The following is a 21,924-nucleotide window of genomic DNA, read 5'->3' on the forward strand; positions in this document are numbered from 1 at the left end:
CTTCCCTTTTGCTTAAGCTGGTGTGACATGGGTTTCTTTACCCTTGTCACTCAAATGTGCCAGATACAGGGAACAGATCACTGGATCAACATTATAGAGGCCCCTGGGAATCATTTATTTTTACTTTATTTTATTTTAGAATAAAATGATCTTTATCCTTCTTGCAATAAATTTGACTTGTTTTTTACATTTAACTTTTCTTGCTTTTATATTTTTGCTTTATTTTTAAAATATTTTGCTTTTGATTCGATATAAAATACAGTTGGCTTTGATAGTTTTGTCTCTGCAACATAACACAACCTTAGTTAGGAAAAGGGTTTTTATTTTGTTCATTAATTTTAGCACCTACACCTCTAGGTATCATTTTCTAACCTGGGAAATTTTAGGACCCCAGGTCGAGAAACACCCCAGGCTCCCTCCTCCCAAACATACATGCCGACACGCACATGGTACAGACCAGATCACCGTTTCTCACATGCAACAGGCACAGGCAGTCCTGGAGCCGGGGGATGCATGCAGATGCAGGATCCGGTTCTGAACACCAAATGGGGAGGAAAACTCCAAGGTAGGCACCTTGACGCCAGCTGATGGCATACAAGTCCCCCAGCGTCCGGCGGCGACCCGCGGGCTGGGGCAGAGACCAGTACCTCCAAGAGACTGGTCGGGCAGCATGTGGAGGCGAAGGGCAGAAGGAAGAGGTGAGAAGAAAGCACTTCCAGGGTCTTGAGGCAAAGGCAGCACCAAGCATGTGCTCCCACTTAGGAGCAATTAATTCTGTGACTCTGCCAAGCCCTAGGTGTCTCAGAAGGACCAAATTCCTCAGTATTAGCCCTGAACTTGAGTGAAGAGCCACCCAGGAGACACAGTGCTATTCCCAGCATGATTATGAAGAGGCCCTAAGAGAAATCCTCACGGCAGAGGGAAAAAATGTACAGACCCTTAGGAAAATGTGGTCCCTCTCCCATCTTCTAGCTGTGTGATCCCGAGCCAGTGTTTCTACCTTTCTGAGATTGTTTTCCCATCTGTAAAATGGGGATAATAATCAGTCCTTTACAGAGACACGCCCCATGGTGGGCATCATTAACTGTCTAAGAGAGCTATGGTTTCCAGGCAGCACACCACTATCTTTAAGCTGAGTTGGTTTTTGTACTTTTTCTTCATTAGCCCCGCCCCTAGAGCCCGGTGGCCCTGCAAACACAGAGCAAAACAAAATGCATTTTACTCTGCCGGTGCTGGCTGTAATAAAGCTAGATGAAAAACCACGTGTGTGCTTCTTTGCTAACCTTTGAGCATAGAAACCCCTTTTCCTCACTCCCTCTTATGTTAAATACATACATAAGAAGCTCTGTGCTTTCTAAAAAGAGTCAACTAGAAGCAGCAAATATTCAACCCTAGGTAAACCACAGCTCTGATAAAACGGTGGTAAAAACCGTTCCTAGTTATTTATTATTTTAGGTTCTTGCCAACTGCTTTGCCTGTGGGATCTCATTTAACTTAAAAGAATCCCATGATGTCGATACCATCATTTCCATTTTTAGAGGAGGTGGCTGAGGCATAGAAAGGTTAAGTTGCTGGTCCAAGATCACTCAGCCAGTTAGTGGTACAAATTCAAATTCAGTGGTGAGAGTCAAATTCAGGCCTGACTCCAGAACCCCTTTGTTTAGTATTTAAAGTGAGTTCATAGTCTTGATTTAGGAATTCTTGGGGGGTGAGGGGAGGGGAGGTGGCTGGGTTAGGATTTCTGATGCAGCAGGAACCACTCTTTAGGACACCTGTAGGGAAAATTCTCTGGGAAACAGAAGTGAGTGGAGAGGGTCAGTTCTGATCCTGACACCCTGGCAGGGCCATTAAGCCGACACAGAAAGCAGACAAAGCAGAGATCTTTACAGATGGCTTCAGATGTTTTGTAAACGAGCCAGAAGCAGCGCCAGCACCTTGGCCATCAGAATAACTCAAGGGAGGATGAGTGGGGTGTGGATAGCAATCCAGCCGGGCTCGCTGAGGCCCCACAGAGGCATCAGGGCCCCAGCTCTGGACAGGCTCACCTGGGCTGGCTCCCCAAGGCCACCAAGAGCGGGCGGGCTTGCCCTGTCCCAGCCACAGGGCCTGGCTTCCCGTCCACAGGCTACAGAGCCTGAGCCAGGAAGCTGCTGAGACTGCACTGGGTGAGGAGGCCCCTGCGGGTGATGGCCGGCGGCACAGCAGGCCCGGGGGCCTGGCCCCTCCTACCTTCTTCAGGCTGCAGGGAGAACTCATCTTGCACACCGTCCTGCCCTTCCAGGCAGGTTGCAGGGACCCAGCCTTGCTCTTCAGCAGTGCTGACGAACCACCAACCTGGGAAAGTGAGAGTGCAGACTGAATGTAGTTGGGTCAAGTATGAGGCCTGTGCGTCAGAATATAATAACAGACTCAGCCGTGAGAGGAGTCAACACTCAGGGTGAGGCCAAAAAAGTCACCACTTTATTAGAGAACACAAATACCCATGCAGGGCTTCCCAGGTGGTGCTAGTGGTAAAGAACCTAACAACTCAGGAGACATAAGAGATGTGGGTTTGATCGCTGGGTTGGGAAGATTCTCTGGGGGTGGGCATGGCAACCCACTCCAGTACTCTTGCCTGGAGAATCCTATGGACAGTTGAGCCTGCTGAGCTACAGTCCGTAGGGTCGTAAAGAGCCGGACAGGACTGAAGTGACTAAGCACACTCGTGTTTACCCACTGTTAACTGCTTCAGACAGGCTAACGGGAAACCTGCTCTGAGCCTGGGACAGGGCTGGGGAAGGGAGTCAGGGGTGGGGATGTGGAGAAAGGTTGTTCTAAAGGACGAGCGTGAAGAAAGTAGCTACCTTCACTAAGGTGAGCAAAGGACTTATCATTTTTACTTGTATTTTATTATCCCTACTGCACAGACGAAACTGAGGCTACAAGAGACAGGACTTGTCCAAGTTCACAGAGCTTATGGCTGGGCTGAGACTTGTACCCAGGGCTCTCTGACACAGAAACCACTGCCCTAGTAAGTCATCTGAGACATTGATTTTGCCTCTGTTCATGTCAAGGTAAACCTGGCTTCAGATGTAACAGTTTGAGAGGCTGTTCACTCAGACTCAGGCCCTCCCTCTTTACAGAAGGGGCTCTCATGGGGCCTGTGGTAGGCAGAGTAATGACTCGGGTGGCAAACAGTTACAATTAAGGTTGCAGACAGGATTAAGGGTGCTAATCCGCTGAACTCAAATAGGAAGATCCTGGCTTATCTGGATGCTGCTGCTGCTGCTAAGTCGCTTCAGTCACATCCGACTGTGACCCCATAGACGGCAGCCCACCAGGCTCCACGGTCTCTGGGATTCTCCAGGCAAGAACACTGGAGTGGGTTGCCATTTCTTTCTCCAATGCACGAAAGTGAAAAGTGAAAGAGAAGTCACTCAGTCGTGTCCGACTCTTAGCGATCCCATGGACTGCAGTCCACCAGGCTCCTCCGTCCATGGGATTTTCCAGGCAAAAGAGTACTGGAGTGGGGTCCATCGCCTTCTCCATATCTGGATGGGCCCAATGTAATCTCAAGTGAGGCAGAACAGTTCGGGGGAGATGTGGGTAAGGAAGAAAGGCATAGAAGGGGGCAACTGCTAGACCTAAGATGGAGGAAAGGACCACAAGCCAAGGGATGTGGGTGGTCTCTAGAAAATGGAAAAGGCAAAGAAGCAGATCTTATCCAGAACCTGTAGAAGGGAACATAGCCCTGACAGTGCCTTTTCGTCCAGTGGGACCCATTCTGGACTTCTAACCCCTCAAACCATATGATGATAAATCTGTGTTAAGTCTGTAAGTTTGTGGTATCTCATTACAACAGTCATAGGGCATCAACTCAGGGCCCAAACGGCTCATGCACAGCATGAATGGGAAAAACAGGATCTGCTCTGCAAGATTACAGACCTCCAGGCTCTGGAGACCCCAAAGGAGAAGAGCAAGAAGGGGCAGACTCTGAACTAGCTTCCTGGTCTCACAGGGAGGCCTTGGCTTTCAAGCTCCTTGAGGCAGAAGCGACCTTCAGCTTTGCTTGACTGGGTGCACCTCTTCATACATATTTCGGTGGCTGAGCAGAGTGGGTGTGTATGTATGTGTGTATATGAATGAATGGGGTTGATAAACCTGTGGAAAATCAGGAAATATGCCATATATGTCTTCCTAAGGACTCATTGTAGGTATGTGTGTGGCAGATAAAGAAACTATCACGATAGCAGTATGTGTTCCATTATGAGCCCATTTTACAGATGGGGAAGCAGGGTTCAGAGAGGGGCAGTGACTTGACCAACGTCACAAAGAAAGTGGTAGAGCCAAGATTCACACCCAGGCTGTCTGGCTTTGAAGCCTCAGCTCTTAACTCTTGGCACTAACGCCTCATACATTGCTGGAGGAAGAGTAAATGGGTTTGGCCACAGTTTGGAAGCAGGTTGTTTGGCTGTGTCTTAAGATTTAAAATGTGCCTATCTTATGGTCCTGCAGTGTTCTGGGTACGTGCATGCTAAGTTGTTTCAGTCATGTCCAACTCTGTGAGACCTCCTGGGCCATAGCTTACCAGGCCCTCCTGTCCATGGGATTCTCCAGGTAAAAATACTGGAGTGGACTGCCATTTCCGCCTCCAGGGGATCTTCCTGACCCAGTGATTGAACCCATATTTCTATGTCTCCTGCACTGGCAGGCAGGCTTTTTACTAGCGCCACCTGCGAAGCCCACTGCCATGCCAAGAGACAGTCACAATGTATACATAGATACACTGTTCATACTAGAGGAAGAGAAGACTTATAGTATGCCATCTCTCCAAGTAGGGTGCAGATGTTATGGGAATAAGAGCTAAAAGTTGACTTAAGAAAGAGCACCTTGGGACTTCTCCAGGGGCCCAGTAGTTAAGAGGGCTTCCCTCGTAGCTCAGTCGGTAAACAATATGCCTGCAATGCAGGAGACCCAGGTTCGATTCCTGGGTTGGGAAGATCCCCTAGTGAAGGAAATGGCAACCCACTCCAGTATTCTTGCCTGGAGGATCCCATGGACAGAGGAGCCTGGCAGGCTACAGTTATGACTGAGCGACTAAGCATACACCAGTAGTTAAGACTCTGCTTCCACAACAGGGGGTGCAAGCTCGATCCCTGGTTGGGGAACTTGGCATCACCAAAAATAAAAAAAATTTAACAACAACAACAAAAAACAAAAAAGGAAAAGCAAGCTGCAGGTCAAAATGTACAGAATGATACACCACTGGGGTTAAAAAATCTATAAAATATGCATGAAATATGACCTGTATGTATGTGTGTACATAGTTATACATGTACACATGCATATGCAGATATGCATGCATATACACATGTACAAATGTGTACACTGTGCATATACATATATGTACATACATGTGTATACACACATATACACATACTTACATACACCTGTGTATACAATTATCAAGAAGCATTCACCCCAAACTGACAGAAGAGCAACCTGTCTGGAAAGGGGACCAGGTAAAAAGTTGGTGGAAAAAATTACATTTAAACTTTATCATTAATGTTTCAAGAAGAACATATCCATATATTACTTGTGTAAGTAAAACATAATTAAAAATAAATGTTGACTTTGTGGACCACTTGAACATTTGAGCATCTGCCCTCTTTCCCCTGCTGCCCTCTGGACACACCAGGCTCGTCTTCCACCCTATCCCTGCTCCTCCTCTCCTCCCAGCAACATGTTCTTCCTAACATCACTCAAGGGGCCGAAGCAAAGGAGGGAAGGGGGGTAGGTGCTCCCTTCTTCTTGTCTCCATGGAGCATCCCAGTCACACCCACGAGCTGACTATACTCATTTCCAGGAATTAGAACGTCACATGGCCTTGGGGCCAGCTGGAACTGGTTAGGAGTTCCAGCTCGGCAACCTGTCACGAGATTCTGGGTGAGTGACCGAGTCACTTGGAGTCTTAGTGTCTTCAGCTGTGAAGCAGGAATAACAACTGCTATATTGAGTAATCAAGGAGTTTTGGTTGGCTAAATGCTCATCTCCTGACTAAAGGGAACACAATCCAGAGACTGCTGGAAATGATTTTTCCCCTTTTTGTTGGACCTTAGCTAGTCACTGTGGAGAAGGCAATGGCACCCCACTCCAGTACTCTTGCCTGGAAAACCCCATAGATGGAGGAGCCTGGTAGGCTGCAGTCCATGGGGTCGCTAAGAGTCGGACACAACTGAGAGACTTCACTTTCACTTTTCACTTTCATGCACTGGAGAAGGAAATGGCAACCCACTCCAGTGTTCTTGCCTGGAGAATCCCAGGGACGGGGGAGCCTGGTGGGCTGCCTCCTATGGGGTCGCACAGAGTTGGACACGACTGAAGCAACTTAGCAGCAGCAGCAGCAGCTAGTCACTGGGATATCACAAAGATTGGCCCACTAATACTAGCCAACGTCACATTTTAGCCACAACAAAGTCAGTGGATTTATGCCTCTTTTTCCTGGAGAGGGTCCACTTATGCCCTGCTCCTTGATCTCTGTCTTCAATGGTGCCAATGCCCTATTCTGGCTAAAAAAGACAAAAGGGAAGGAAATTCATATTTTTGAGCACTTGCTGTGTGCCAAACACAGGCTTGGGCACTCTCTATGTATTGCCTCATTTAATCCTTGGAGCACCCTTTTTGATGAAGCGACCTGCACGGCTGTGAAATGCGGAGTTCAGGTAGGAACCCAGGCTAAGTGCCTCAGCATCTCATCACACTCTGTCCTGGCCAGTATCCAGACAAACGTTTTATGGTGCTTCTCTTTATTGCATTTCACAGATAATGTGTTTTATTTTTTTTTTAAATTGGAGGTTTGTGGTAACCCTGCATCGAGCAAGTCTATCAGTGTCATTTTTCTCACAGCATTTGCTCACTTTCTGTCTCTGTGTCGCATTTTGGTAATTCTCCCAATATTTCAAACTTTTGAATCTTAGCCACTGGACCACCCTGTGATTGGTGATCTTTGATGTTAGTACTGCAAAAAAATTATGACTCTCTGGAGGCTCAGATGATGGTCAGCAAGGGAGTATTTTTAGCAAGGGAGTATTTTTAAAATTAAGGTACGTACGTTGTTTTTTTGATACAATGCTATTGCACACTTAACAGATTACAGTACTGTATGCTATGCTGCCGCGCTGAGTCGCTCAGTCACGTCCGACTCTTTGTGACCTCATAGATTGTCGCCCACCAGGCTCCTCTGTCCATGGGGATTCTCTAGGCAAGAATACTGGAGTGAGTTGCCATGCCCTCCTCCAGGGGATCTTTCCAACCTAGGGATGGAACCCAGGTCTCCTGCATTGCAGGCAGATTCTTTACCATCTTAGCCACCAGGGAAGCCCAAGAATACTGGAGTGGGTAGCCTTTCCCTTCTCCAGGGGAACTTCCCAACCCAGGAATCCAACCAGGGTCTCCTGCATTGCAGGTGGATTCATTACCAGTTGAGCTACCAGGGAAGCCCACGGTATTGTGGGCTTTTATTTGCGCTGAGAAACCAAAAAAATTCACGTGATTTGCTTTATGGCAGTAGTCTGTAACTGAACCTGCAACATCTGTCAGGTCTGATGGTATGTGAACCGAGGTTCCTGTGACAGCAAGAGGGCTGAAGCAGGGTGTCCCTCCCGCCAGAGCCCACAGCGGACAGATCCTTCATGAGGACTCCCATGGCAGCCAAAGGCAAGCCAACAGAGCAAATTTCCGCTGCAACGGGGGGCTCTGTCTCCAGGTGCTTTGAAACTAGAAGGAATGTCCATCAGATGTGAACCTCAGGACAGTCGATAACATGTGACCCAAAGGATGCTGGTGAGTTGTGACCAAGTGGGATACTCAAGCATTGTGATCAAACAAGGTCAGATCTCTAGAGAGTCATCAACTGGATCTGTGGAAACTGACCAGCCTGGACTGGCTACTGCCGTTCCTGCAGTCCCCAGTGCTCCCTGTCCCAGGGGCTTGCTGACAGTGCAGGGCGGAAGGGAGGGAGCCCAGGCCCCTACCTGACTCGTTCTTCTCGATGATGTCCACCACTTGGCCCACGCTGAGGCTGATCTCCGAGCTCTCCTGCTTCTGGTAGTCTGCCACCACCACGTACTGCTCCAAGACCATGGGGTCCACTGAGGTCAGGTCGCCCCCTGGGGGTACAAATTGTCATCACACAATCCGTGTGAGAAGGAACAGGAGCCGGGGATAGCGGGTAGGTGGGTCATGAGGATATTCCAGTTAGAGACAGAAGCTGTGGCAGGACTGGTCTCAATGGTCACCTCAATGGATACTTCCCCCAAAGAGGATGACAGCCTAGTGGGAAAGTTCATTCATTCGTATCTATTTATCCATCTATCGATCTGCCATTATTTATCCATCACTTCCACTCAACTAAGCACCCACTCATCCATCCAACCAAACATCCATCTGTTGCCATCCATCCATCCAAAAGGAAACCAACCCTGAATATTCACTGAAAGGGCTGATACTGAAGCTGATACTTGTCCACTTGATGCGGAGAGCCAACTCATTGGAAAAGACTCTAATGCTAGGAAAGATTGAAGGCAAAAGGAGAAGGAGGTGGCAGAGGATGAGATGGTTACACAGCATCACCAACTCAATAGACATGAATCTGAGCAAACTCCAGGAGACAGCGAAGGACAGGGAAGCCTGGCGTGCTGCAGTTCATGGGGTCACAGAGAGCTGGACATGACTTAGCGACTGAACAACAAGTTTTTGATTGATGCATTGCTGGAAACAACCAAGATGGCAGACAAAGAATGAGCGGGAAAAGGAGGTTACATTAAATGGAGTGGTCAGAGGACCCCTCTGGGAGGTGATGTAAAGCAAAGATCTCTGAGACAAGAAGGCATAAAGAAGTGGGGACAGAGCAACGCAGGCAGACTGTCGGACAGGACAGGCCAGGAGCCTTCTAGGAACTGGAATGGGGTGGCTGAAGTCCAGGAGCAAGGAGAGGGCATTCCTGTCTGAGATCACTTTGGCAGGCATGGGCCAGAGCAGGGAGGGTCTGCTGGACCAAGGCAAGGAGTCTGGATTTTTTTAAACCCTAAAGGAGAAAGCCATTGAAGGGCTTTAAGAAGGGAATGACAAGATTTACATCTTTCCAAAGACAATTCTGGCTGCCACATGGAGACTGGATTAGAGCCTAGCAAGAAAAAAAGCAGCAGACCAGATGGAGGCTGTAGATTTGCAGACAAGACAGGATGGTAGCTTTGAACGAAGGCAGGGGCAGTGGGGGAGAGGCGACCCAAAGGAGGCTGTTTCCACAGGATGCAGTGCTGTGCAGCCCTGGTTAAGTACTAAGACATATCTGATAAATCAATGAAAAGCTATCACAGGATATGGATAATGTAAAGGGACATCAGACACTCCAAACAGAGGGGGCAGCACTTTCAGAGCAGCAAGCTGAATGTGGTGGGAGGGCAGCCTGGCTCTTGTTGCCACCAGGCCTGGTTTTCTGAAAGTCCTGATTTGAAGTATTTTCCCTTATATTATTTCCATAAACCTCTAAAATAGCCGTTTATATTCTGTGTCCAAATACACCCATACAGAGCTGAGTCTGTGCATCTCTTCCCAACTCTGCTGGGTGGTGCCTTACTGAAACTGGCCATAGTGGGAGTATTTACACCATGGAAATTGGCAAATGCTACAAAGCTGGGCTTTCCATCAGAAGGCTGGTTGTGAAGTATTTATCAGCAGGCCACTGCACCCAACCTCTGGCATTCAGAAGCAACACAAGAGCCCTTTGTTAGAACCATGCTTTCTGCATTTCTGAGGCAGAAAATCAGAGCAGGGCATGGTAGCCGGGTGAAGGGTCACTGCATTTTGGCTCTGTGACCACGCTCTGGCCATTCACCCTCCCAGGCTGAGGGTCACAAAGCAAAATGGCAGGGCCCCAGGGTAACCTCGCTACACATACCCTGGGTGGAGAAAGCGTGAGAACAGAGAAAGAGCAGAAAAAAAGAGATGGAAGATGTGGAATGAAGGTTCAGAAGATTGGGAGGGAAGTGGCCCCATATGAACGCCTACCACAGGCTACCTCGACACAACCGCCCTGAAGGTGGGTATTACCACTCTCCTTTTATGGACAAGAAGACAGAGGCTCAGCTATCAGGTGACCTGCCTCAGATCCCGCAGCTAGCTGGTGACAAGGCCAGATCTGAAGCAGGTCCATGTGGTGGCAGCAGGTGAGAAAGAAAAGATGGTAGGAAGGAAGGGTGTCTGAGGTCTTGCTCTCCTCCTCTGTGGGTTCCCCCCGACCGCCCCCAAGTCTTATTTCTTTGCAGCTTCAGGGTGGTCTTCACTACTGCCAGCCCTCTCCTCCTGTTACCTCTCACCTAGGTCAGTCTGCAGAGCTGACTTCCTCCCAGCCTCAAGCAAGACAGACAGCCCAAACCAGCCCGGTCACTTGAGCGCTTACACCTTTCAGTGGCCGCAGAGCAGGCTGGTGCCTGGCCCCCTCTGCTGCCCTTCTGGACAGTGACCTCCTGACCGGCTCCTTAACCCCCCGGCACTGTGCTCCTAGGAGGTACTCTCCTGTGAATGAGTAAAACAGACGCTGGCTTGCTGGAGGCTCTTGGCTCAGGTCATCGTGAGCAGGAGACACATTCTCTAGTGAATGCAACAGATAGAAACCATGGGTCTACAGGTTTACCCCAGAATACAGCCTGCCCTGGGGTCTGCAGCCCCAGGAATGCAGCTACTCTTCTGTTTTAACCCCTTTGGGGCTGGGTTCATGTAACCACACTTCCCTGGGTCTCCACTGGAGACAGAGAACTAGAGAGACAGAAGAGAAGCGTCCATGTCAGTCAGGCTGCAAGCAGAGACTGCTGCTCGGGTTAGTGCTCAGACAGCCCAGGTCTTCTGGGCAGGCTAGAGGGGCCAGGAGGTGTCTGCACACGTGTGTATGTGTGTGTGTGGGGGGTGGTTCTCTGCTGCCCCTAGAGGTGGCCGTCAGGACTCACCCTCCCAGAGCCGCAGGCCTGATGTGGGAGGACCTTCTTGCTAGCACTCTATCACCTCGCTTCACCCACATCCTCATGAAGCCACATCCTCTGCACCAGGGTCTGAGAAAGGCTTCTTGGGGCCGGGGGTGCAGAGGCGGGGCACCCTGTGATTGCTCTCCATCGCGCCCCTCCAGTGGGTCCTCCACTGCAGGCAGAGCGCTCACTCAGAACGCTCCTCTGGTCACGCCACCCTCTGCTCAGCACCTGCTGTGGTTCTCTTGCGCCCTCAGGTCCTCCATGACTTGCACTGTTCTCTTCTCTCTGCTGACACTTTTTGGCCACCTCATTCCTGGCTCACTTGTAAAACTGGAAAGCTTGCAGGCGCCTTTGCATAGCTGTTTTCTCTGCCTGGGATGTCTCCTCTTCTCCTCCGCATTCAAATAGGAACTACCTATTCTTAGCCTCCTAAGTGGCCTCCTGCTGCCAGCCTTGACCCCTACAGTCTGTTCTGGACACAGCAGCTAAAAGAATCACACTTAAAAAGAAAGTGGATCACAGTTCGAAATTCAAGGCCCGGCAATGGCCTTCACTTCACTCAGGAAAAGTCCCACTGGCCTACAAGCCCTCCCTGGTCTGTGCTGACAGTTACTTCTCCCCCACTCTCTCCAAGGTGGCCCAGATGGCTACTTCTCCCCCATTCTTTCTTCTGCAATAAATAGACTTGCCTGAGTTTTAGCTTGGCACAGGGCTACTTGGAATGAGACTCCTTCACACCGGGAGTGGTCACATGACTAACTGTTAGCCAGTAGGATATAAGTAGAAGTGTTCTATGTAACTGCTTGGTAAAGATCATTACAGGAGGGGCTTACTGTATTTCACCCTTTACTTGTTACTGCTGGCTAAAATGTGCAAGTGATGGCTGGTGCTGCAGCAGCCACCTTGGGCCATGAGATGACCTCAGAAAATGCTGGCCACGTGTGGCAAAGCAGCAAGACAGGAGTCTGGGTCACTCCTATTGTCAAACACAATATTACTTCTGGACTATCTATGGAATGTGAACTAAGAAACACAATTAAAAATTTAAAGGCACAATTATTTTTAGTTACTATGCTCAGGCCTCCTTGCTACTGTTTGATAACACAAAGCAATGTCCACCTCAGGACACTGAATTTACTGTTCCCTTGCCAGGGACAAGTTTCCTCTAGATATCTGCAGGGCTTCCTCCCTCCCTCCCTTCTTTCAGGCTCCTGCTCAAGTGGCGTCTCATCAGAGATGTCCCCTGACCACCCTGCCCTACTTCACGACTTTTTATTTCATGCCACCATGCTTTTTTTAAACCATCATGGGTTCTATACATCTCCTCGTCTCCTTGTCTGTTTTCTACTCTGGAACATAAGCTCCCGTCAGGCTGGGGACTCAGTTTCTTGCTTACTGCTGTACCCACACTCCCTAAAGGCTCACAGGCCCATGGTCCATTTTTGTGCAAGGGGAGCAAAGAACGTACTTTTATGTTTTAAAACCTTGTAAAGAATAAGAGGGAGAATAAAAAGAAGAGTAAACAAAAAAATTACTATTAGTGACAGAGTCTGTATGCAGCTTGCAACGCCTGAAATATTTACTATCTGGCCATTTAGAGAAAAAACGTTGGCCAACCCTTGACCCCAGAATATGAATGGCATCCACAAAGGCTTAATAAATATTTAAAAAGAAGAATGAATATTTTAAAACAGCTTTAAATTACTTCTGACCTCAGGGAGACACTCAAATGCCTTCTCACATGGCATTTACACTGTTTTATTTTGTTTACACATCTGTCTTTTCTACCAAACTGTGAGGTTATTGCCCACATGATGCTGGCCTTTGCATTCCCTGGGGACCTAGAACACTGTCAGGCACACAGTAGGTGCTTAATAGACAATGAACGAATAACCATGTTGGTCTTCTTCACGCAGCACAGAGGCTAGGTGAACATTTGTAGTGTGAATGAACAAAGGGTGAATGGAGACATCTAGAAACCCTTCCCACTCTACACAGCTCGGGCCTCTTCCTGAGAACACTCCGTGCTGAGTCCATCGGCAGGCACCGGTCCACCTCACAAGCAGCCAAAGACTACTCCTTCTTGTCTGTAGGGAGGGACAGAGGCGCTGGTTAAGTCAGGGTCCAGGTACTCTGTCCAGAAAGTTGAGCAGTTGCCGCCTGCTTCCAACAACTGATGGTCCAGCGGTACCACATACAATTGTCAGGACTCTGGTCAATGCACTGATCTATTCATTTCTGCACCAACTCTCCTCACCAAGCTGCCAGCCAGTCTAGGATAACCATGAGCAGTGATGGGACTGGGGAGTGAGGGGACTCACGGTGAACAAGACATGAAGTCAGGAAGTGAGGAGGGCAGGGGGCAGGGTGGGGGACTCAGTGCTGGCCTGAGCGGGCCAGGTGCTGGCTCAGGACTCAGGGATGGCACTCATTCCAAGACTTGCTCAGGGGCCAGGGCTGAGCCTCACTAACATCTCCTTCCTATTCCCCTCTAACAGTAGCTTTAGACTGTAGTTTCCTGCCACTAAGTGGCTCAGAATTGGAGCTGCTTTTTCAGCATCAGTTCTTCCAGGGCAGGTTACCTTCATTTTACCCAGAGGACTCAACTTATCAAAAACATCATTCGATCTACAAGGAGTCTCAAACTAGGCCACAGGCCATTTAAGTGTTAGGTGGAGACATCTACTAGAGGACGATGATATTGCAACCAGGCTTTATAATGCATAGTAATCACAGTACTTAGAAGCTGATACAGATAGAACAAAGTTCTAGGAGTTATAAGCGTGAAACCAAAGTATTTCTAGATAAGAAATGTCAATCCTGTGGTTCAGCAGGGAACAAGAGAGAAGGGAAAGGTCAGGAGAAAGGAGGAGCTTTGACAGTGGAAGGGCAATTTTATCATTAAGGAAGTATTATACTATAAAATATCCTCAAAAGATAATAGCTTTCACCACCACAAAAGCTTTCTGTTTGGCTCTTTTTTTTTTTTTTCTTCATGATGGTAGCTTTAGAATTTTTTAACTGATGAGTAATGGTAAAGCAGGACTTTATTTCTAGAAATTCACTATACTGTCTGTCTTGCTGAAAGAGCCCCCAAACAAGAGACTACTTCGATAAGTAAAGGGTAGAAAAAGCAGAAATAGATGGTCCTTAAATAATCACATGCTCTGTTAAATTTTGGTAAGAGGATTTTTTTTTTCCTGCAGGATGAGCAGAATTTGAGACCACATTAGCCAACGTCTGCAGGAACCAGCCAGCCAGCCACAACAGGCCCATTCTGGAGAGATAAGCCTTCTCCAACTCACAATTCTGGCATAGAAACTGCAGGGCTTGGGCTGTCAACATTAAATCCTTTTTGAATTTAATCAGGGAGGCTTGTTCTAACTTAAAGGAAGTGTTCAAAGGTCAGATAAAAAAATAAGGCTAATCCCAGCAAGGATTCTTAGTCTGAATGAAGAAAGATGCTATTTTCCACCCAGTTGAACTATAAATAAATCCGTCCCCCATCATTGCAGGTGAATGATGTAACATCGGTCACCACAAATTATAGAGCTCCTTCTTTCTTCTCCAGACCGGTCCCCTCATTAAGCCTGTTCTGACTGAATACCTTGGTTTTCACCAACCAGAGCTGTCTGTTTCCTCCCTCCCTCCCACCCGTCCACTCCAAGAAAGTCTCCGCACACTCAAAGCCAGAAACACTATGACCGGCCTAAGACTGTCTGCTTCTCTTCTCCTCTCTGCTCTTTTCTAAGAAACCTATCATTATCCTCAGGGTTCAAGGGCTATTTGTAGCTTTAGCAGGATGTCACGGCTCCGGCCAGTACCTATTAAGCAAGAAAGCAGAGCTATAAACAGACTGATGGGGGAAAGGCTGGAGTTCATGCATGACCCCATACCTTAAGGCAAAGAGATGCAGTTCTTTTCTACTCTTCCCTGCAAGAATAGCCTTGGGGCCTGTAAAGCTGACCACAGGCCTGGTATCCAGGGGGAAGTAAAGGGATAAAAGATGTTGAATTTGGCATTATTACTGATGCTGGATGAGAACACCTTTGTGCATTGAATGAGTAATAGCAGCATAAAAAGAGCATATATATCCTTAGTGCATGCCACACACTGTTCTAAGTGCTTTACATATTATTATATTAATAAATCCTATAATAATCCTACAAGGTAGAATACTATCCTTATCCCCATTTTACAGATGAGGAAACTGAGGCCCATCATAAAGAAGGCATCCTTTTTCACTTCGGGGATCTCTGCTTGGCCTCCTCTCCCCTCTTCCTTATCAACCCCCTCAAACTTCTTGGAGTTCTAGATAAATAAAAGAATTTAGAACTCTGGAAAGCTCTGAAGGCCATGTTGCCTCCAGATGTGGCACGGGCTTGGGCCTTTGCAGACATGCAGGATGTTCTTGGGCTGCAGGAGGATAAAGTTGGGCGATTGTGAATCTGAGCTTATCAACCCCAGGTCTGTGAGAACTCAATCTTTCCTCTGCACATACTCAAAATCTCACCTTCTTTTTTTCCACAATTGCTCCTGATGAAAGAGTCATGCTGTCCAGGGAATGAAAGTGCATTAAGAAGGCAGAGAACTGACTATGTGGAAGTGAGTATGGGAGCTGCCTGCAAGAGCAGTCTTCACTGCCCACATCAGTGGCTGATCGAAGGAAGCTCACAGACAGGCCTGGCACGGAGGCTGGCAAATGGATCAGGCCCAAATCTACTGCACACTCGCATTTCTGAGCTTGCACGCTGTCCCCTCAGCCCCAGCTGCTCCTCATTATCCATCTATCCATCCATCCATCCATCCATCCATCCATCCCTCCCATCGCTGTATCCCCCATGTGGTGCCCAGGGCCTGGGACATCGCTCAGTAGGGGTATACTAAACATCAAAGCAATAGAAGAAATGGAAAATATTCTTACCAGATTTCTTTTTCCCAACATGTTCCCTGTATAGGAAAGAATGGGGGTGGGGAAGAGTAATGAGTCAGTATCTCTTGTGTATTGCTACAAGTTATTCCATTAGGAAAAGGAGACTTTTCCTTCCCACAACATCTCCAGTGAATGAATGTAAAATCCACGTCAGCCCCAGGGACCCAGACCTCCTTAAAAGAAGGAGTTCCTTTTAATTTTCTCCTTTTGCTCTGGTGCCCTGGGGACAGCATCTGCACTCTGTAGAGGAGGGGGCTCCAGGGAGTTGATGGGCAGGGGTGGGTATGCAATCTGAAATCAGGAGGTAGACCCCCACGCTGCACGGGGCCTGAGGCCACCTCATCAGGCTCGGGGGCGGCCTTGCCTACCCTGAGCAGTGCCCTGAGCTGAACAACTGGGGCAGGAAACTCTTGGTGGTGAGGGGAATACATTGCACCCCTCCCTCATGGCGACACCCAGGACACCATTACGGGCTGGAACCCATACAGAATGAGCAATCACGTTTTATACTTGTGAACCACGGCAGAGTTTATACACACAACTGCGTTATGAACACAATGTTACAAATGAGGGTTTACAACATACTTTTAAGTAAATTATCCCATTAGTAAAGAGCTGTCCAGTGTTACAGAAAGTAAGATGAGATGGTTGGGTTGAGAGAGATATTGTGGCAACAGCAGTATTAGCTAATACTTACCACTAAATTCCTGATAAATGCTGTTAACTTGTGCCAGGATCCTGCTAGGTATTTTGAGTTCACTCACTTAATACTCATAATAACCCTCAGAAATAAGTGCTCTCTAAACGCCCATTTTATGGATGAGGAAATTGAGACACAGAGAGGCTAACTAACTCGCACAAGGTCACACAGCTTGCAAGCAGCATGGCCAGGGTCTGAATCCAAGTCTGTCTAAATTTTTAAGGATTGAGATACAATTCACTTGTCATAAATTTCATACTTTTAAAGTATAGAATTCACTGTTTTTTTTAGTATTTTCACAAAATTGTGCAACCACTGCCACCATCAAATTCCAGGAAATTTTCATCTAAAAAGAAACCCCGTACCCCTTAGCAGCTCCTCTCCATTGCCATTCCTTCCAGCCCTTGACAACTATTAACACGCTTGCTGTCTCTAAGGCTCTGTCTATTCTGGACGTGCACTATGAATGGAATCATACAATAGGTGGCCTGTGACTGGTTTCTTCCATGTAACAATGTTTTCAAGGGTCATCCATGTGGTAGCTCACATCAGTGTTCCATTCCATTTTATGGCTGAGTAAGATATTATTCAATGGGATACCATTATGTGGATAAATCACACTCTATCTGTTCATGGACATTTGGGTGGTTTCCACTTTTTGGCTATTATGAATAATGCTTTATGAACAGTGTACACAAATTTTCATGTACATATTTTTATTTCTCTTGGTTATATACATAGAGATGGAGTCGCTGATGAAACAGTAACTCTAGGTTTAATTTTTGAGGAATTGTCAGGCTGTCTCCCACAGAGGCTACACCGTTTACATTCTCAGCAGCAACGTAAGTAGGTTTCAATTGCTCCATGTCCTCAACACCACTTGTTACTGTCTTATCTTTCTGAGTCCAGCCACGCTAGTGGGTATGAAGTGGTATCTCCCTGTGGTTGGGACTTGCATTTTCTGATGCCTAAGGATGCTGAGCATCTTTTCATATGCTCACAGGCCATTTCTGTATCTTTTCTGAAGAAATGTCTATTCAGTGTCTGATTTTAAAGTCTGGGTTTTTTAATAATGTTTTGGTGTAATCTGAAAAGTTGGGGAGCGGGGAGCTAAGCTCTGGAGCCTGAGGCTGCCCTTCTGCATGTCTGGAAGCAGCAGCAGGGCTGGGCCGATCAGGAGTGATGTCCTCTGGCCAGGCGTTGTCCAGCGAGGCCCAGTGTCACACCCTGTGTGGGGGAAGGCGAGGGTGACGGGAATCTCCCTGCTCACAGTCCCTGCCGTCCACTGCGGACAGGGTCCTGGTCGGAGCGCTGTACCTGGACTGACCCCCAGGACCCTCCCATCACTCCACTCCGCAGGTGGAGACACGTAGGCCCACAGAGGTGAGGCGCTTCTCCCAGGACTGGAACCCAGCAGGCCTGGCTGGAGCTCACTCTCTGACCAAGCCCCGGACAGTCCTGCGGGAGGAGCTATCCTTAAAACGGCCGGGTTCAGGACACACCAGCAAAGGCCTCTAAAGTCTGCTTTTAAGCAGAGCGCCCTCTGCCCGCATGGCTGTCCAGGCTGTGACCTGGACCGTGGTACGGGACGCCTGAAATGCCGGCTCCCGCCCTGCCGTGTCCCCGCCGCCGCTGCTGCACTGGCCCAGCTGGAGCGGGGAGTGGGGGCGGCAGGGGGCTCTCGGGGTCAAGCAGCAGCTGGTGTGGGCTCACACAAGCACACTATTTCCTCTGTGCGACTTGCTTAGGGTGATCCCAAGTTTTCCCAGGTATGGCAGCAAAAACCCTCCCTCTAAAAGCACCATTTGGAACCCATGATGTCTTTGCTTAGAAATGCTGGTCAAATCTCCCAATCTCCACTGCAAGCCCTTACTCAGGGCTGAGCATCAGAGGCTTGATCAAGGGACTAACGCCACTGAGCGGCTCCCTCACAATTCATTACTCCCTAAACAACAACAGCTAGGTGACGCTGTCTACTGTGGCCCCAGAGCCACCTCTTGGGCTCTCAGCAACTAACTTCCTTCCTTCCTTCTTTCCTCCCTTCCTTCCTCTTCAAAGTCTGGCTTAAGGACAGGAAGGCATCACTAGGAAAGTATCTGTCACATGCCTGACACCATTATCACCCTTTACGAGCAGGATATTGCTTCACCAAGATGTGAGCAAGGTTAGCTACGCCCACTTTACTAATGAGGAAAGAGAAACTCAGAGATGTCAAGTCATTTGTCCAAGGTCACAAAGCAGGGAATGGATAGACAGATAGGAAACTTCCCTTTCCTTCCAGGAAACCTCTGGGAACCAGATAGACACACTTCGCAGGATGCCGGTCAGCTTATCTTAGCTGTTACTTTGTGCTTTGGGGGAGTACAGTCTAGGCTGTGTTTTGTATTTTTAGTGCATGTTCTTATTTGCGGGTGTGTTTGTGTGTGTGCATGCACACATGTGTTCACATGCTCACACAGCCTTTCCCACAAGTCTAGAAATCTCCTGAGGGCAGGTGCTATTTTTCTCTTGTATTATTCCTGAGGGAAGAAACGGAAATGATCATTAAACACTATAGGTTGTGGTCTTTTTTATTTTTTGTTTTTAAATAATTGGAGCAGTAAGATTTCTTCCAGCACTCAAAAGGTTATAGCTGTAGAAAAAAACTTTAGATTCTCAGCACATACCGTCAGTTGAAATGAATGCTAATCGATTTAATGAGTAAATATTAAAAGAAACCCCAAACCATAAATCAACTAGAAAAAAATTAAGGGAACTATCTTGTGTCTGAATGGTAACTGCCCTTCTTAGACCGAAAGCAAGTGAAAGAAGTCACAACTGAAAAAACTGGGCACCGGATTTGACTTTGCAAAAATATAAAACTTACGCACATCATAAAATCCAGAAACAAAATATAAATGCATGATAAAAGGGACAAATATTTACAACAAATACAGCAAAGCTAATTCCTTACTATATAAATAACAAAATATTCCTTACTATATACAACAGTAAAACCAACAGAAAAACCGAGCAAAGAGATTTTCCCCTTCCAACCACGAGTCAAGAGCTTCTTTTTTTTTTTTTTTAAGAGTTTCTTACTCTTGAACTTTAATGCCAACCAGCTTGCCTCTTTTCTAGCTCAAAAAAGTGCCCACCAGCCTGTAAGGCTCCCCAAGGCAAGAACTGGGATTGTTTTCCAGGCTTTCAGTGTGGGTGGCACTTGTGGGAAACATTTAGGAAATTAACTCACTTGAATGGGTTGACCCTGTCTCTGCGGGGTTTCGCCCGGAGATGTGGGGGATGGGAGAGCCATCTGGAAGGCCTGCGAGAAAAGACTCTGGTCCTCCCATAGGAGAACAAGCATCTACACACGGTACCCACTCCTTCCAGGGACATACTACAACCAAACAGACCAACTAGCTTCTTTCTTAGCATCTCATAAAAGATTGCAGAATCCAAGCATCTTGGCCCTGACAGCCAAGGAGATGTGAAAACTGTGTACCTACTATGTGCCAGGCACTGTGCTAAGCCCTTCACACATACAGCCAAACCTCACAATGACTGTGGGTCCCACATCCATGGAGTCAACCAACCTTGGATTGAAAATGCTTGGAAAAAAATTTCCAGAAAGTTCCAAAAAGCAACACTTATATTTGCTGTGTGCCTGGCAACTATTTACAGAGCATTTATATTGCATCAGGTATTATAAGTAATCTGGAGATGATTTAATGTATATGAGAGGATGCGTGTGGGTTTCATGCAAACACTGCACCATTTTCTATAAGGGACTTGAGCATCCATGGATTTTGGTATCTGTGTGGGGCCCTGGAACCAATTCCTTTGTCAATAATGACAGTACTATTATTTCCACCGAAGAAGTGAGGAAACGGATTCACCTGAAAAGTATAAGAACAAAACTCTAACTCCAGGAAACTGGAGAAAATCTATGTTTAGAATTTTCTAATAATACCCAGGGGGCACCATCATGATTTCAGCCCCCAAACTCCAGAAAACCAGCACTGATCATGTCCTAATCTCCCCATTGTTATTTCTGTTCAGTCTCCCGGTAACCCCATAATGTGGGTGGGGCAGGGGACGTGGTCTCATTTCACAGATGAAGTCAGTGGGGCGTGAGGGGAGGAGAGGGGGTCGCTCTGCCCGGGGGGAACAGCTGGCTGCCTGGCCAGCAGACCAGAAGTGCCCTGTGGGCACAGACTGCATCTGCCACGTCATCTCCATGTCCCCCGTGCCCAGCCCTTGGGCCTGGCAGTGGGCAGGCCCTCGATACCTATTTCCTGAATGGATGAACAATGCTGGCACTCCTAACTGGGAACAGCACTGGGTTTAGACCTCCCAGTCCTGTGTTCCTTCTGCCAGCCCGAGGCAGCCAGTAAGTGGGGAAGGTCATGCCATGGCACCAGCCTCCCTGACACCCCGGGCCCTCTAGGGGGCTGGCTTCCACCCCGCATGCCGCAGCGTCCTTCCTTCCTGCACAGAAGTGGCCAGACTCTTCTCCAGCACAGCAGGCTGCCCCAGGCCTGGCCCTTGCCCATCTCTGCAGATGAGCTGGGGTGAGGCCTGCTCAGAGGCTGGGGATGCACACACCACTCTCGCCAAGCAGGAGGCTGAGGACACGCGAGTGTTAACACTCACAAGGGGCACCTGGGTGGCAGTTCTTAACTTCAGGTCCCTGAATGGGATCTGACAGAACTGAGGACCTCCAGAAACTGGGGCGTTTTTTGTTTTTTTTTTTTGAGAAGGAAGAAAGCATTTATTGGGTTCTCTAAATGTTCTGTGATCCTCCTCAAAGTTAAAATCCCTGGGATGCTGAGATGGGGCAGAAGAAAATCTGGATGTTATAGAATCCAGTGGCCCAGGGAAGCCACACCCAGGTCAGATCTGCCCCTCAGGGGCTGGCGTTTTGCCCTTCCTCCCGTGGGTACCGAGTCTGGTTTGTAGAGTGCTGGCCAAGCACTTTTCTCTGCATCTTGTCATTGGACTCTTGAGCAAAGCTGCAAGGGAGGTGCAATCAGATCCACCCCATGAGACAGGAGAGGGGAGCAGGCGTGAGGAGCAGCCTGCCCAGAGCCACTCAGCTTAACAGTGGCCCAGCAATCCTCCCGGTGAGGGCCTACCGAGGGGCATCCTGGACAACTCTGGGATATAAACAGCTATGGCTGGGCACCCAGAGAGGAAAAAATACCATGGGCCACCACTTTTTGAGCTCTTGGCAGGTTCCTGGAATTTCTACTTGTGGTAGCCACTCCATCATCACTATAACCATAAGATACATTGCTATTCCCATTTCA

The 21,924-nt window shown here is 48.0% G+C and overlaps 1 protein-coding gene across 1 annotated transcript in view; it reads right to left on the reverse strand.

The window, feature by feature from the left end:
* The window catches only part of SH3PXD2B (SH3 and PX domains 2B), a 124,258-nt gene that overhangs the window by 31,114 nt on the left and 71,220 nt on the right, over positions 1-21,924 (reverse strand). The window contains exons 6-8 of the mRNA XM_025270848.3: positions 15,925-15,950; positions 8,013-8,147; positions 2,230-2,334 (exon numbers count right to left, since the gene is read on the reverse strand). Of these exons, the coding sequence (XP_025126633.3) occupies positions 2,230-2,334; positions 8,013-8,147; positions 15,925-15,950 (266 nt within the window). The remainder of the gene's footprint in view (positions 1-2,229; positions 2,335-8,012; positions 8,148-15,924; positions 15,951-21,924) is intronic.

This window comes from Bubalus bubalis, chromosome 19 (assembly GCF_019923935.1).
Source record: "Bubalus bubalis isolate 160015118507 breed Murrah chromosome 19, NDDB_SH_1, whole genome shotgun sequence".
NCBI lineage: Eukaryota > Metazoa > Chordata > Mammalia > Artiodactyla > Bovidae > Bubalus > Bubalus bubalis.